Below are 14866 nucleotides of genomic sequence, written 5' to 3'. Positions count from 1 at the left end.
TAGGCTTCATAGGCTCTGTACATTTAGTGGTAGACTTTGACTGGGTCCTTATAATACATGAGTATATCTTCAGCCAAACAATTTCATTGTAGCTTTGGATATGTTTATAGTATTTGTCATGTAGGAAGGTGAAAATCTGCCCTAGTTCTAAATCTTTTGAAGCATTTAACAGATTTCCCCCTCTAGATTTGCCCTGTATTTTGCGTCATCCTTATTTTACTCTCTCAATTTATTCTCAGTCCCTGTTGAATAAAGACATCACCACAGCATAATGCTGCCACTGCCATGGTTTCACCGTGAGCAAGTAATTTTTTGTTCTTTTCTGACCAATACAGTACACTCCCTTACACACATTTGCTGTTTCCCCTACTAAGTAGGTGGACTTTCACAAATTGATTGTCTTCTGAAGGCAGTTCCACTGCATTTTATTGAGGCACAAGACTGTAAAAAGAAGTATATGAAAATGCAATCCACATTTTTACTCAGAGAAATGTAAAACTCATATATAATTTTTCTTTCACTTCACACTTATGTTCTAGTTCTTGCTAGCCTGACACATAAAACCCCAGTAACATGTAATATAAGAGTAGATGTGTCTTTAAAAGTTCAATGAAGCCTAAAACATAACAAGGTTTTTTAAAAAAAAACAGTCTGAACTCATCCACAATTTGGGAAACAATGTTCTTGTTCAACTTGTTTTGTTTGTTTGTTTTGGTGAAAATGCCTAAAGACAGCCTTAAAATTTATTTCTTAAAATTGATTTCGGTCTACAATCCAGACTCCTTCAGCCAGTCTAACCCTAACCTCATCAAGATTGACGTTTTAATTTAGTTAAGCTTCTTATTTTCATGAGAACAATTACATAGTAAATGGCCACTGCTTCTAAAATGCTGCTCTATTATATACCAAACTAACTTGCCATACCCTCCCTGATATCTCCGGATTCCCAGCTCCTCGCGGATGCAGAAGTTTGAGGACCAATCAGAAGCCTCAAGATATGTGGCGTCAACAGTAAGGCATCGTTCCTTAGGAGCTCGCTGGCTAACGCGGACAGCTAATCTCAGCTATGGTCCACCACCACCGATGTTTCATCTGGTAAATAAGATGGTACTTGGAATGACTCGACTGGTTCTGGACCGGCTGGAAGCATGGAGACTGCTTGGATGGTACACTTTAACTGGTGTCGCAGAGGTGCATTGACGCGAGGTAAAAAAAAAAAAAAAAAAAAAGAACCCGGAGAAGTGTGCCTCCTAACGGTTATCCATAAGGAGGCATGCTAATTAGCTTATTCTCAGCACCAGCGGAGGCAGTTAAAACAACCGAAATAAACTATTTTAGAGATTTTACTTTATCAGGCTATTTTGTGCCTTCTGTGGTCTGTGAATTGTGGCTCTTTTGTGTTAGCTATGCTGTGTTTTGCCACTGCTTTAGATAAACTAAACCCTGCTAGGAGAGACCTTTCTACTATCAAGCTAGCTAACGTTTTGATAGTTTGCCTTGGAAACGTGAGGCGCAGTCCCTAAAGACTACCAGGGTGTAGTAAAATGCCATCAGGTCAGTGTTTGCTACATCATAAATTACGCACTGTTATGTGTGGGTAAACTGACGTGAATTTTAAGGTGTGCTCTTTATTCCTTCAGCGAAGTGCTTGTGACACTGATGCCAGCAGAGAGCAATCGGGATGAGTGGAGCTGGAGAGCACGCGGACATCCTGTCAGTGGGAGATGTGGTCAGGGACAGGTGGAAAGTGGTGGGTGTTGTTGATGTCATAGTTCAGTGAATTAATTCAATTTCGGAATGCCTCATTTCTTACTCAGCAGATATCACGGCTTAACTTGCCAATATTGATTTCAGGTCAAGAAAATAGGAGGAGGCGGCTTTGGGGAGATCTATGAAGTCCTGGATCAGCTGAGCCAGGCCACTGTTGCCTTGAAGGTCGAGTCTGCTCAGCAACCCAAGCAGGTGCTAAAGATGGAGGTGGCTGTGCTGAAGAAGCTTCAGGGTAAGTTATGCTAAGTCACACCGTCATGGAGAGTAACCCAGAGAGTTTGAAAAAATAAGGAGAAAATGAATGTTTAATTTTCAGCTTCACTCAGCTCTCAAATTCAGATTATACTATAGCCATACCTTACACAAATTAAGCTCAAAATTTGTTTGCATCCATGGAAGATTTAAAATTAAGTTCCTTCTGGCACGGTCTTTGTTTCTGATTAGAAATAACACTGACATCACCCAAATTTAAATAAGGCAATGCTCCAGTATTATTATCAAGAGAAATATTTATATTTCAACAAAAATGGTATGTTAAAAATTATACCATTCTCTGTACACGGAACATTTTGGTAGGTGTAGTTTAAATGCTCTAGAAAGTGCAGTCCTTTCTGTTTTTATTATTGTTTCTTTTTGTATTTAGTCCCATTGCTTTTAGCAGGAGGAGTGGAGTGCAGATTGGAAAAGATGATTCAAAATGGATTTAATACAAGTTTTTGTTTATTAGGACAATGATAGTGTCCGCTTGTGTTTGCAGACTGAAACTAGCGTGAGGTATTTTTATTGACATACGTAAAACTGCATCTTCCCTTTATAAACAGGAAAAGACCATGTCTGTCGCTTTGTGGGCTGCGGTCGGAATGATCGCTTCAACTATGTAGTGATGGAACTGCAGGTGAGACCCTCGTTGTCCCAATATTTGCCATGCTTTTAGTCCGCCTGCTGCATCACAACTATGATGATACAACCAATACTGATATCTGGTCCAAAGGGGAGGAATCTGGCAGATTTGCGCAGAACGATGACCCGCGGAACCTTTTCCATTTCCACGACTTTGAGGCTGGGCAAGCAGATTTTAGAGGCCATTGAGAGCATCCATTCTGTGGGCTTTCTGCACCGTGACATTAAACCTGTATGTTTAATTCTGTGTAATATATAATTTGCTTATTGCAAACACGTTCTTAAATAGGATTGTAAACTTGGTTTTCTGTATGATTTGCAGTCAAACTTTGCAATGGGACGACTTGCCAGTACCTGCAGATGCTGCTATATGCTAGACTTTGGATTGGCTCGACAGTTTACCAACTCCAACCAAGAAGTCCGTCCAGTAAGTGCTCTAATAAATTCATCAAAGAACTTTTTTGGATTCTCAAAGTAAAAACTAATAATCTGCTGATAAATTTGGTTTTGACATCAATGGGCTTTTCTAGCATTTTAAAATAAAAACTGTGACTATTGACAGATACTACAGCATGAGTTTGCATTAATTCTCTTTCAGCCTCGTCCTGTGGCAGGTTTCAGAGGAACGGTGCGATATGCCTCAATCAATGCTCATAAGAATAAGGTGAGACTTGTCCTATTTACTTATGAATTCTCCTATTTCAGCCATAATTGCATCAATTTATCCTTGCCTTTATTGGAGACTAACAAAAAACCTGTGCCACAGCCTTAGAGCAAGAGAGGCAGCTACTCAGATGTAAATGAAATAAAATGAATTCTGTTGCTATTAATTCAAATTCATCCTAGTCTTCTTGCTCAAGAATAGATGCTCCACTTACAATTTTTCCAGGTGAAAAAAAAAAACACTATGTTGGCTGGATCATAAATATCACATGCTTTAGATTAATACTATTGTAAAAGCTGCATCTATTCTGTTCCTTTATTCTCGTCTGTGCATCTTTGTAGGAGATGGGTCGCCATGACGACCTGTGGTCTCTCTTCTACATGCTGGTTGAGTTCATGGTCGGACAACTTCCCTGGAGAAAAATTAAGGACAAAGTACGCGCTTATTTTTCCATCTTGTTGTAGAATTAAGATGCACTGATACGTCCATCCGCTCATTGTTTTAACCCCTCTCACATCCCAGGAACAAGTAGGAAACCTAAAGGAGACGTACGACCACCGACTCATGCTGAAGCACCTTCCTTCAGAGTTCAGCACTTTCCTGGATCACATCTTAACCTTGGATTATTTCACTAAACCCGACTATCAGGTTCTTTTTGCTTGTTATATTTTGCATGTTATTCATTTCCATGCTTAAAATGCTGATACAAATTTTTATTTTTTACATTTTTTTTGAGACAGCTCCTAACATCTGTGTTTGAGAAGGCCATGAAGAACCACAATGTGCTGGAAAACGACCCCTATGACTGGGAGAAATGTGATTCAGAGGATGTGCTGACCATCACTGCTGCAGCGAACACCGCTCAGCAGCTTACTCGCCTCACCCCAGCTTACCTCGGGTACTGGATGCTTAAAAAAAGGCTCCTGTCATATTTGACATTTGAACCTTAACTCTTTTTTTTTTTTTTTAATTCCCTTGAGGCAGATTTTTATTTTTTATTTTTTGCAGTTTTCATGTTATCCAGTCCTCCTTCACACACTGCTGAAAACGTGTTCCAGTGTGCAGCTCTGTTTTTAGAGCACAAATGTGCAGACTCAGAGATCCTTGAGAAAATTACTACTCTGAATGATGTTGTGGAAATGAGCTGCAGGGTGACCTTCGCTCTTATTCTTCCCCAGCATGGCCAACGCTTCGGTGCTGCCCGGCGAGCTGCAGAGAGAAAACACAGAGGATGTCCTTCAAGGGGAACGCCTCAGCGACGCCGACAACTGTCCCCCCATTCCCACGCCGACCACCGCTGGTGGAGACGTGTGGGAGGAGATGGACCGCAACCGCAACCTTAAACATCCTCAGCCGATGATCAGGAAGGTCAGGGTTGTTGTTTTGTGCATGCTCTCTATGAAGCTTTGGTGCATTGTGACAGTTTTTTTTTACAATAAGTTTGAATCTGTTATGGATTTTCTGTAGTTCTCACTGTATCAAAATTACACTTACTGACTACTACAAACACATAAACTTCCTTTGCAAGTTGCAGATGAACCATATAATGTTTGTAGCTGTCAGCAAACTTCATACTTTTCTTTGTTCACTTTCCCTCAGAAATGATAAATCTCATGAAAACTGGTTGGTGTCCTGGTACATTCCCGACATTTTTAAACTTAAGCTTTCCACAGGATTGATGTTGATGCAATTCCAGAAGCTTAATGTTGAACTGGAAACAACTACAGTGACACTGAGAGGTTGCTTTGAAATCACCATCTACAATCTCAGCTGAAATTTGTAGCTTCCCACATTGATAAGCCAATAACAACTTCTGCAAAGCTTTATAGTCAGACAAGTCAAACACTGAACTACAATTGCAACTAACATTTAACTGATTATTCCATCCATTATTCTGCTAATTAATCTATTCAACAACTGTTAAAGTAGTTCAAAATTCTTTGCAAACATTTCTAAAGTAACAACACAAAATTAGCAATTTTTAAGGTTTTTATAATTTTTTGTTTGTTTGCAATGGGGAAATTCTGGACAGACTGATTTACAGACTATGCCTAGAAAACAAACATGTAGAATGAGCTCTCACAGATGCAGTCACAGTGTGCAGTCATTGTCCAGCACTACTGAAGTCATTGCTATGTTCTACATAGGAGTCTGACCTCTTTGTTGATGAATAAAAATATTGCTCTTCTTTTCATTTATAGAATAGGATCCATGTTTGTAGTTTTCTGTGGTGCAGTTCTTTTCTTTGAGATGTGTTCTTGTCTATGTTCTTCAGGTAGTAAGTGAAGATGAACACAGTCAGAATCAGGGGAACCAGAGTCCCAACACCGGCTCAGTGCAGAGTTCTCCACGCCGGGTCCGATCAGAGACCATGGTCATGGACCGAGCCGCGCCACTGCTGCGCCGGATGAGGCACAGCCAGAGCCTGGCATTTGAAAAGCGACTGGCACCTGAACCAAAGCCCACGATGGAACGCTTCCTTGAAGCCTAGTAAGAGTTTTTTACAAATCAAGATAAGCAAACTATAATCTAAAGAAAAAAAATCTCACGATTCTCTTATTTTTTTTCTTTCTATCAGCTTGGGCAAACAGTGGCCGATCCTTTGTCACGTTGGGGAGAAACCCATTCCTGAGAACGTACAGCAGACGTCTTCCTGCAACGAGGACCAGTCCGGCACGGCGACCCCTGACCCGGAGGAAGCAGCGGCGAGCAGCGGCTTTGTCGCTGTCAACTTCAGCCCCGTGCCTCAGGAGGCTGACTCTCAGGAATGGGTGATGCTGGAGATGGAGCAGGTCAACAGCTCAGGAGCAGGCAAACCTCAGGAGGACAAGTCGGGTCCGTGCGGTTCTGATAGAGCGGAGAATCAGTCAGCTGAGCAGCAAGACGGCCAGACCGGTCCTACAGTACCTAGCAGTCCCGTCCTGTCGCAGATGGCCATGCCCGGAACCTGGTTGCTAGGCCACCGCCGGCTGCCAGGGATGCTTGGACCTTCAGTCCTGATGGGGAGATCCCAGATGGAGCAGGTAGGATTGAAAGAGATTTTCTACAAACAAGTGCTGTGAGCAGCAGCAGCAGGAACATTTTCTGAACAAAGTAGTCTGAAGCTAAGGTCAGCTGCACTCAGAGCAAGCTCAGCTTTAATGGAGATGTCATCAAATATTTAAGAGCACATTATTCTTTCTAGACTCTAGCTACACATTAAAAGGAGTACTTTCAGGAATGGGTTTTTAAACAGAATTTCTATGCAGTTTGGAAAAGTAGTTTGAGTTTGAGTTTTCAAACTTATTAGACTTATTCCATTATCTAAAACATCTCAATCTGAATTTCTGGAAAAATAAATAGCTTAATTAATACATATAATACCAACCTTTAGTTTTGGTTTGCCACATCATACTTTTGTTTCTCCAATTCATTGGGCTTTTTAGTTATAATTTCCATTTAGTTCTTTACATAGTGCAAATTCACATCAGATGTCCTCTCAAAGAACTTTAGAAAAAAGGTCAATTAATTTGTCATGCAGACAGATTCAAAGCCAATTACATTACAATTTGATTATAGTTTTTAAGCAATGCGTTCAAGTTCGGCTTGTTTCTGAAATTGATTGAAAAGTTTTCTAACGAAGCCCAGCAGATTGTATCGACTCTGACTTGCAACATTCACCACTCCTCCTGAGCCTGTAGCAACTTTTAGGAATTTTGTTTGTACAAAGACTTTGCAATTATTCACTAATTTGTGTTGGATTATAAAATAGAATGTGATGATCCATTGAAAGTCCTGGTTGTAATGTGACAAAATATAAAGATGTTTAAGATGTAGGAATGCTTTAGAGAGGAACATGTACATAAACTACTGTGCTTAGACTTTAGTTTGCTCAAGAGCTCCTAAATGTGTACAAAAAATAAAACATGACCAAAATCTCACACACTCGAACATTTGTGATTTTAAAGCTCTTCTTTCTGTCTAATGTCTGTACCTGCTTTCAGATCTCCAGCGGTGGGCCACAGTCTCCTGTGAGGAAGAATGATGCGGCGTCATTAGATGCACCGAGCTGTAAATCTCAGGAACTTGCTGAGGACGCTTCAAAGGACAGGAAGAGGTTGGACTCGGTGCCAGAGTTGATCCCTGCCAAAGGCCCCACGTCCCACCTGACCAATGACAGAGACCCCGAGAGTGACTCCGGCCTGCCTGACCGCTCTTCAGAGCCCAATCATCAGCCTCCAGCTGATCCAGTGGGGGGCGCCGTGGAGAGCACCGTCACCGTCTCCTCCTCTCCTCCTCCCGCTCTGCTCAAGCGCAGAGACTCCCCGTCGTCTCCAAGACTGAGCCGGATCCCGGTGCGAGATCCCAACAACCCGCTGGACTCGCCGAGCCGGGAGCCGAACGCGGAGCGGCGCCACCGCTGGAGCAGCCCACTCCCAGGCTCCCCCACTCACTCGCCCTCTCCCTCCCTGTCCTGTGACAACCTGCCCTGTGCTCTGCCAAAAGACAGGCTGTGCTCGGAGCGCGGCTCCAGGTCTGACTATGGGGGAGAAGACCCCCTGTCCCTGTCCTCCTCATCCGGAAGCAAAAGTAAAATCCCTCGCCCTGTCAGCGCCACGTTTCTGCCGGAGCAGCTCAGTGGAAGGTTTTTGCCTCGGCCGCCTCCGGGGAAACCCCCCGTCCGTCCGGTTGTAGACAGCAGGTACGTGGGAAAGACTGGGCGTCTTTCCCAATAACTCCTATAGCCATCAAACTGGGATTAGAATCAGGCAGAAATGTATGTCCCAGTAACCAGTAATGTAATCGCATGATGAATTAAAATGAACGCAATAATTTTCATTTGCATGCTTGTTTGTGTAATTTGCTTAATTTTTAAACGGATGCTGCTCTTTACTATTGAAGTGGTCCCATATTTAAAAATGCTGCAAACATTTGACACATTTTTATATTTTACAAAATCCTAACTGTTTTGCCTCTTTTCCCTAAATGAACCTAATGAGTTAATACATTTTCAAGGGCAATTTTGTTCTGTTGACACTTCAGTAAGGCTGAAACGATTATTGAAATAATCAGCTAATATAATCAATTAATAGTTAATTGGAATCTAAAAGCCATTTGTTGAATAAACAACACTAACAAAGCAGTATTCAAGCCAAGCCTTTGCAAAAAAAATATACATTTTGCACTTAAGATAAACAAAAATTATTTATCTGTAAATATGTTCTTCCCAGAAGTCCTCAAGTGGCATAGTTTCAGCTTTGCCTGGTTCAAATTCTTTCTTCACTGTTTGTTTCTCTGCAGACGGCGGCGTTTGAGGGTGCGTGCCAGCAGCACCAGTGACGCTGACTTCCTGGCCAGCCTGACCCAGCTGATGCAGGACCGCGGTGGGATGCTCTTCAGCCCGCCTCCCCGCCCCCGCAGCTCCTCCTCCTCCCTGCAGCGCTCGCTAAGCTCCTCCCCCTCCCGCCAGGAGCTCCGGGAGAGCGGGGCTCTGCCGGGCCGTAGCCGCTCGCCGTCCAGCTTGTCGGGCTCCCCCCCGCCGCGACACGTGCAGCCGCAGGACAGGGCCTCGTATGGACCGGCGCAGTGGGGCCCCGGCCCCAGAGGGAAAGCCTTTGGGAAAGTGACTCGATGACTGCATCCCCCACACAACTGACTGGTCCCAAAATGTTGCACCTGTGGCGTTAAGGCTGCCTACGCCCTGATAGCATGTGTAAATATGACATTTACTGAAAGGAATGTACTGTATGTAATGTAAAATGTATGATAAAATGTATTTATTTATTTATTCGGATATGAAACTGAAAAAGTGGAGAAAATCTTGAGATTGCCAACTTTTACCTCTCATTTCACTCCTCCATTAAAACCTTATTTAGGCCTAATGAGACCAAAATAATCATGTTTAATACTTGATATGTAAAAAAAAAACCTAACTGTAGATATGTACTATTAGGAAAAATAACACTAAATATATAAACCATGTATTCACTGTAGAAACACTAAAGAACCCCACAATCAGTATATATAGATCAGCACTCCTGTACAGAGCCAGAGCATGCAGCATATGGACCTCACTCTGGTCAAACTGCTAATATTTAATAATGGGCTGCTCATTTGACTTATCTTAGCATTGTTGTGTGCTTTTAAATCACGTCACGCAGCCATCCGCTTCTAAGAATGTACAATAAGAGCGCTATTGTAAACATGCATGAGCTTCTTCCTTGCAAACATTGTTTTTTTTATTTATTTATTTGTACAATCTGTTGAAGCATCTGTGTTTTATTGAACTGGTTCTGATCCAAACAATGTGAATGTTGGAAGATTTTTTTTGTTTGTTTCTGGGTAATTCTTGCAGAGGGAGTGGATGGGACGGATGGCTGGAGAAAATATTTGACCACCTAGGTAGCAGGAGAGAAAGTTAGAGAAAATAGAACCACAATAGATGTTTCAATAAAGGTAAAATATACCATAAAGGTAAAATCCAGCTGATTTGTTGTTCTAAACAGAGGGAGTTGGAAGAAATGGCTAAGAAGAGTCTGGTGACTCAGTTTTTACCTCTTGGATTTTAATTATGTTTAAAATAATTAGTATTCAGTCCTTAGCAGTGATTGAAATCTTAAGTTTTACCACAGATGGCTCTGGCCATTGATTGCAGGCTCAAATACTGATTAGTCCTATGCTTTTCCCTGTTAATTTAATACTTCAAAATGGAAATTTCAACTTTTTTTAAGTCCTTAAATGCACCAGCTAAACATGTTTTGATGAATTTGCATTTAAGAAAAATCAGCTGAAGGCTTAACGTCATTTGCTTTGATGCAAAGAAGAGGGATAATCCTGAAAACCTAAATTTTTCTGTTAGATTTAACTCTACCTCTGTCAAACAACTTGCAGCACATTGTTTTTTCATGATTTTTTTTGTTGGAGCTGAGTTTAAACAGGTAATAAAAATTACCGTATAAAGGTGCAACTAACAGAATATTAAAAAACTAGAAAATTTCGGAAGAAATTTAGCCGGGGCCTGCCGAGGCGCGCCCGTGGGGTTTGGGCACGGCGTCGTCACTACAAATCGGCATCGACGCTAAAGAACGCCGCGACGTAATCAGTGGCACGCGGAGAACCGCAAGAAAGTTAAGCGAGGTGGACGTGCACCATTCGGTACGATTTAAAATGTTGTCAAGGCTTTTATTTTGGAAGTTTTGTTAAACTTCATTTCAAAGGGCCAAACTAATCCCATGTGTAATAGTCCTTGGGTTAAAATAGTTATATAATGCTCAAAACACAAGTAGCTGATGTAAAAATATTAAAGGCTTTTATTTTGAAATTTGCAGTATGCTTTATTTTAAAGTTCTGAACTAATACCACGTGTAAGAGTGCTTTGGATGAAAAAGTCAAATAAAGCCAAAAAGAGCAATTACGTCATGTAAAAATATGCAAGGCTTTTATTTTGAAATTTTCAGTATGCTTCATTACGTCATGTAAAAATATTCAAGGCTTTTATTTTGAAATTGATGAAAAAGTCAAATAAAGCCAAAAAGAGCAATTACATGATGTAAAAATATTCAAGGCTTTTATTTTGAAATTATTATTATGCTCCATTTTAAAGTTCCAAACTAATCCCATGTGTAACAGTGCTTTGTATGAAAAAGTCATATACGGCCAAAAAAAGCAATTACATGATGTAAAAATATGCAAGGCTTTTATTTTGAAATTTTCAGTATGCTTCATTTCAGAGGGCCAAACTAATACCACGTGTAACAGTGCTTTGGATGAAAAAGTCACATAAAGCCAAAAACAGCAATTAGCTGATGTAAAAATATTCAAGGCTTTTATTTTGAAATTATTATTATGCTCCATTTTAAAGTTCCGAACTAATCCCATGTGTAACATTGCTTTGGATGAAAAAGTCATATACGGCCAAAAAGAGCAATTACGTCATGTAAAATATTCAAGGCTTTTATTTTGAAATTTTCAATATGCTTAATTTTAAAGTTCCAAACTAATCCCATGTGTAACAGTTACTGAGTTAAATCAGTTATATACAGCCCATAGCAGCAGGTAGTTCTAAAGGCCAGTTCTCAGTCCTGATCTGTTTCAACTGAGGATAGATAGAACTACAGCGATGCGAATTTGTAGTCCTGACCACCAGCCAATAGCCTCTTGAGTTCCGTTGCCATGGTAAATAATGGTCTCAGCAGGTGTGAGCTGTGAGTCATACATGCTCAAACACACCATTGTGTGTTTGAGCCTACACGTTTTACTGAAAAAAAGCATTGGAAACAAATCCTTCGTGTTCGGGAACCGTAATACATATTCGAAAAGCGTTTCGAGCGTATGAGAGGTCAATGTGTCTTCTGCGATAGTCCCGAGATTCATATCTGTACCTCAGTCAGAGCATTTACAGTGATGAGAGAAAGAAATGTTGTGCCCAGATCTGAAATTCTATTCAAATACATGGGAGAGAGCCTCAGACAGCCTCAGAAAATCCTGTCGCATGACTTTGCTCTGAAGCACCGTGACAGAAAACCGTACGGTCTAGATAAATTTCGAAAACATTTTACCGGAGCAGACAGGCGTATCAATGTCAGGACCGATTTTGATACTAATCGTGCGATATTTGTGGGCGTGATGGCGATTTCAAAAATGATTTGGGCTGAAAAAGTTGTCTTCATCTCTCACTCTAAGCAGCCAGAGACGCACTCTAACTTTAGGAAAAATGAGAAACTTTGGGTCGCTTAGAGGCAAATTGTGGACAAACCGTAACTGGTATCGACGAGCCGTCTTCACTTTCGAAGAGATCACAGACGTATCTACAAAATGAAATTTGAATGGCATTTCTAGGTGAAATTGTGACGACACAGAAAATCCTCAAAAATAGGGTATTTCTAGGATTTTTCCCATTGACTTATAATGGGGGTTTTTTCGTAGTTTTTTGCGAATTATGTCGCCACGTTAAGCCCAAATCCCACCAAAAGTAATAGCTGGAATGGCGTGAATTTTCTGCACGTTTTGATACCTCATTTGTAGGTGTGCACCCAGCGGTACGAGCCGCATTAACGGTTACGGAAGAAAAATAAAGAAGAAGAAAGAAACACTTTCTCCGACAATAGTAATAGGTTCCTGCCATTGCTTTGCATGGCAGGCCCCAATTTATTGCAGCAATTCAATTGGAAAAACTGAAACTTGTATCTTCTATACAAGTTATATTTTAAGTATTTTTTAAACATTTTGACAACTAACTCTTAGTTCGTGAAAACCAAAAATTGAGTTTCATAGATATTTTAAATATTACAAAATAATAAAAGATTTTTAATACAGAAATGTTTGCCTTCCGTAAAGTATCTCCCTTTATGATAGCAGAGGCCACTGGAAACGATGAGCCTGTAAAGTTTGTACCTTAATGTTTTTGTCTTCCACTCAACATTCCACTAACAAGCTTGTATACAGCTTTGTTTGCAAGTCTTCCCTGTTAGCCATTACAAGTGTATAACATTTTAGTATTAGATATTAAATATATCTGTGATTGTTTTTTCGGAAACATTAAGATACGCTTTTCAATGATGTACTAATTTATATAACTCTAAAAAATAGCATTCCACTCTTTAGAGATTGCTTCTGTTCTTATTTAACCAAATATTAATATTGGACAAAGAGCACAAAAAGCAGTTTTCATTAAATGATTTAATTTAATTCAGTATATCCAAACCAACCAAGTGAGAAAGGGTAAGCAGCACATCTTTTGAAATGATTTCAACCCAATGCAGCAGTACAAAAATCTTTATATACAGTCAATTATCAATTAAAATAAAGAGGATTTTTTTTTCTACAATAAAATTTTGCTCAACTGCCAATATCACAAAGAGCATTTCAAAACTATTTTAAAGCAAGCAGCAAAGCCTGGTATTCACTTTCGATGGGTGATGATTGGCGATTGGAACCTTTTAAAGGGCAGCCAGTGTCATCCATGTTGCAGAAGCTGAAAATCGCAGTTTTCTGTTTTTCATATTTAGAAGAGAGGTGCAGACTGCCTGGGGTCATCTGGTAACACGCTGATGGAGTCCTCAGCCTTTCCACACAGCATGCAGAGCATCGTGTACTCCTGCACCGACGGAACAGGGATGCAAGACCATCTGAGTAAGTCTGTGGATCCAAGCGAGCCAAGTAGATAAATCATGTCATTACTCACCTGATACTCGTCTACAACAGAGAACGTGTACTCGTGTCTGGCGATGACGTGGTCACAGTTTTTGCAGACATCTGGAAAGACAAACAGAGATAAGTGGATGTTTCCTCAAAGTGCTGGTTATGGACCACCAACTACTGGAAAGACAATCTGACAAGTAATGCATTAATTATTAAGTAATGCATTAATTATCAAACATTTTTTAAGCATTAAAACCTGAAAAGTAAGGTGCACATTTTTTACTAGCCCCCTTTATCTTGATACCCCTAAGTAAAACTTTACTCACCTTTTTAGTGGGCTTATATTGAGTAATGTTTATCAACAAACAGCATCAAGAAGATAGATGTGGAAAAATTTTTACAAGGGTTAGGGCATAAAATAATATGACTTTCAATCTATTGTTTTAAAATGTTAAGATGGAACAACTGCAAATCTACCAAACTAAAGTTGTTCTCCTAAATTGACTGGTGAGCAAAGATGAGATGCAGCCAGGAGGCCTCCATGTTCCCTCTGGAGGAGCTGCTGACCTACAGCTTGCTCGCCTGAAATCTGTTTCTTTGTGGAAGAGTAGCAAAAGTGTTGAAGGAAAACTATTACCTATATGCAGAATGTTAGGTTTGGTGGAGAACTAACATCGAAAATCACACTTTCCCTGGCAAGACACTGAACTGCAGCAAAAAGACTGTAGTAGAACATACCGACAGGGGCTAAAAAATGCACACCACACTTTTTAGATTATTATACGTAAAAGCAATTTTAAAAATTTCTTTCCCACACTTTCTATCACACGAAATCCTAACAAAAAACAATCTAAGTTTGTAGTTGTAATGTTACAAAATGCTCAAAAAGTCCATGAGTAGGACATAATGTATTCGCGATTGGACAACAAGGGACACTAACGGTCATATGTGACAATTTCCTCCCCATCATCATCCTCGGTGGCCTTGTTGCTGATCAGGACAAAGTCTCTCTGATGGCAGTTCGCACAGCCCAGATAGTTCATCAAGTAGGAGCCGTTCTCCAGACAAGTGTTACCCTGAAACAACACAATTCTCCTGTACGCCACCACGTTAAATTCAACTTTTGAGATACATCGGCAGCTTTAACTTACCCGGTCCGGGTATTCTTTATGCACACAACCACCGCACATGTTGACCTAAACTTTCATGAAATAAGACAAAACAAAAAAAGAATGTTACAACAATAAGCCCCGGATAGCTAACATTTAGCCGAATATTTTCATGAGTATCCACTCTTTCGCAGGAGGACATTGATCAGATCTATACAGCATCCAATGTGAGAACATGGTGCTGATAACTTTAAGCTATTTCATCCCCATGTTTTGTAGATCGAGTAGCTGGAATTTCCGGTGC

The 14866-nt window shown here is 40.5% G+C and overlaps 2 protein-coding genes across 2 annotated transcripts; one reads left to right on the top strand and one right to left on the bottom strand.

Moving 5' to 3' along the window:
* Window positions 1-988: 988 nt before the first annotated feature.
* LOC102231945 (tau-tubulin kinase 2-like) lies at window positions 989-9793 on the top strand. Its single transcript, XM_005803164.2, has 16 exons — window positions 989-1206; window positions 1432-1554; window positions 1641-1750; window positions 1855-2002; window positions 2592-2665; window positions 2762-2902; window positions 2993-3097; window positions 3269-3334; window positions 3676-3768; window positions 3857-3982; window positions 4075-4232; window positions 4513-4702; window positions 5610-5824; window positions 5913-6357; window positions 7318-8015; window positions 8615-9793. The coding sequence occupies exons 3-16, from the start codon at window positions 1682-1684 to the stop codon at window positions 8946-8948; spliced, it is 2862 nt and encodes a 953-aa protein (XP_005803221.1). The 5' UTR covers window positions 989-1206; window positions 1432-1554; window positions 1641-1681; the 3' UTR covers window positions 8949-9793.
* A 3189-nt stretch (window positions 9794-12982) lies between these two features.
* Window positions 12983-14793, bottom strand: churc1 (churchill domain containing 1). Its single transcript, XM_005803130.3, has 4 exons — window positions 14605-14793; window positions 14394-14529; window positions 13497-13567; window positions 12983-13409 (listed from the first exon to the last, which is right to left on the bottom strand). The coding sequence occupies exons 1-4, from the start codon at window positions 14641-14643 to the stop codon at window positions 13317-13319; spliced, it is 339 nt and encodes a 112-aa protein (XP_005803187.1). The 5' UTR covers window positions 14644-14793; the 3' UTR covers window positions 12983-13316.
* Between the last annotated feature and the right edge of the window lie 73 nt (window positions 14794-14866).

Source organism: Xiphophorus maculatus, chromosome 15 (genome assembly GCF_002775205.1).
Source record: "Xiphophorus maculatus strain JP 163 A chromosome 15, X_maculatus-5.0-male, whole genome shotgun sequence".
Classification (NCBI taxonomy): domain Eukaryota; kingdom Metazoa; phylum Chordata; class Actinopteri; order Cyprinodontiformes; family Poeciliidae; genus Xiphophorus; species Xiphophorus maculatus.
Note: the sequence above shows the minus strand (reverse complement) of the source record. Positions and strands in the feature narration are given on the sequence as shown.

What these genes read in the sequence shown, in the direction of transcription:
- churc1 (XM_005803130.3), bottom strand. Translation starts at nt 14,643, where the DNA reads ATGTGCGGTGGTTGTGTGCATAAAGAATACCCGGACCGG. An exon ending in GGAAATTGTCACATATGACC is followed by an intron (nt 13,568 to 14,393) that starts GTTAGTGTCCCT and finishes TTGTCTTTCCAG; the next exon opens with ATGTCTGCAAAAACTGTGAC. An exon ending in CTGTTGTAGACGAGTATCAG is followed by an intron (nt 13,410 to 13,496) that starts GTGAGTAATGAC and finishes CCGTCGGTGCAG; the next exon opens with GAGTACACGATGCTCTGCAT.
- LOC102231945 (XM_005803164.2), top strand. Translation starts at nt 1,682, where the DNA reads ATGAGTGGAGCTGGAGAGCACGCGGACATCCTGTCAGTGGGAGATGTG. An exon ending in TCAGGGACAGGTGGAAAGTG is followed by an intron (nt 1,751 to 1,854) that starts GTGGGTGTTGTT and finishes TATTGATTTCAG; the next exon opens with GTCAAGAAAATAGGAGGAGG. An exon ending in GGAGATCCCAGATGGAGCAG is followed by an intron (nt 6,358 to 7,317) that starts GTAGGATTGAAA and finishes ACCTGCTTTCAG; the next exon opens with ATCTCCAGCGGTGGGCCACA.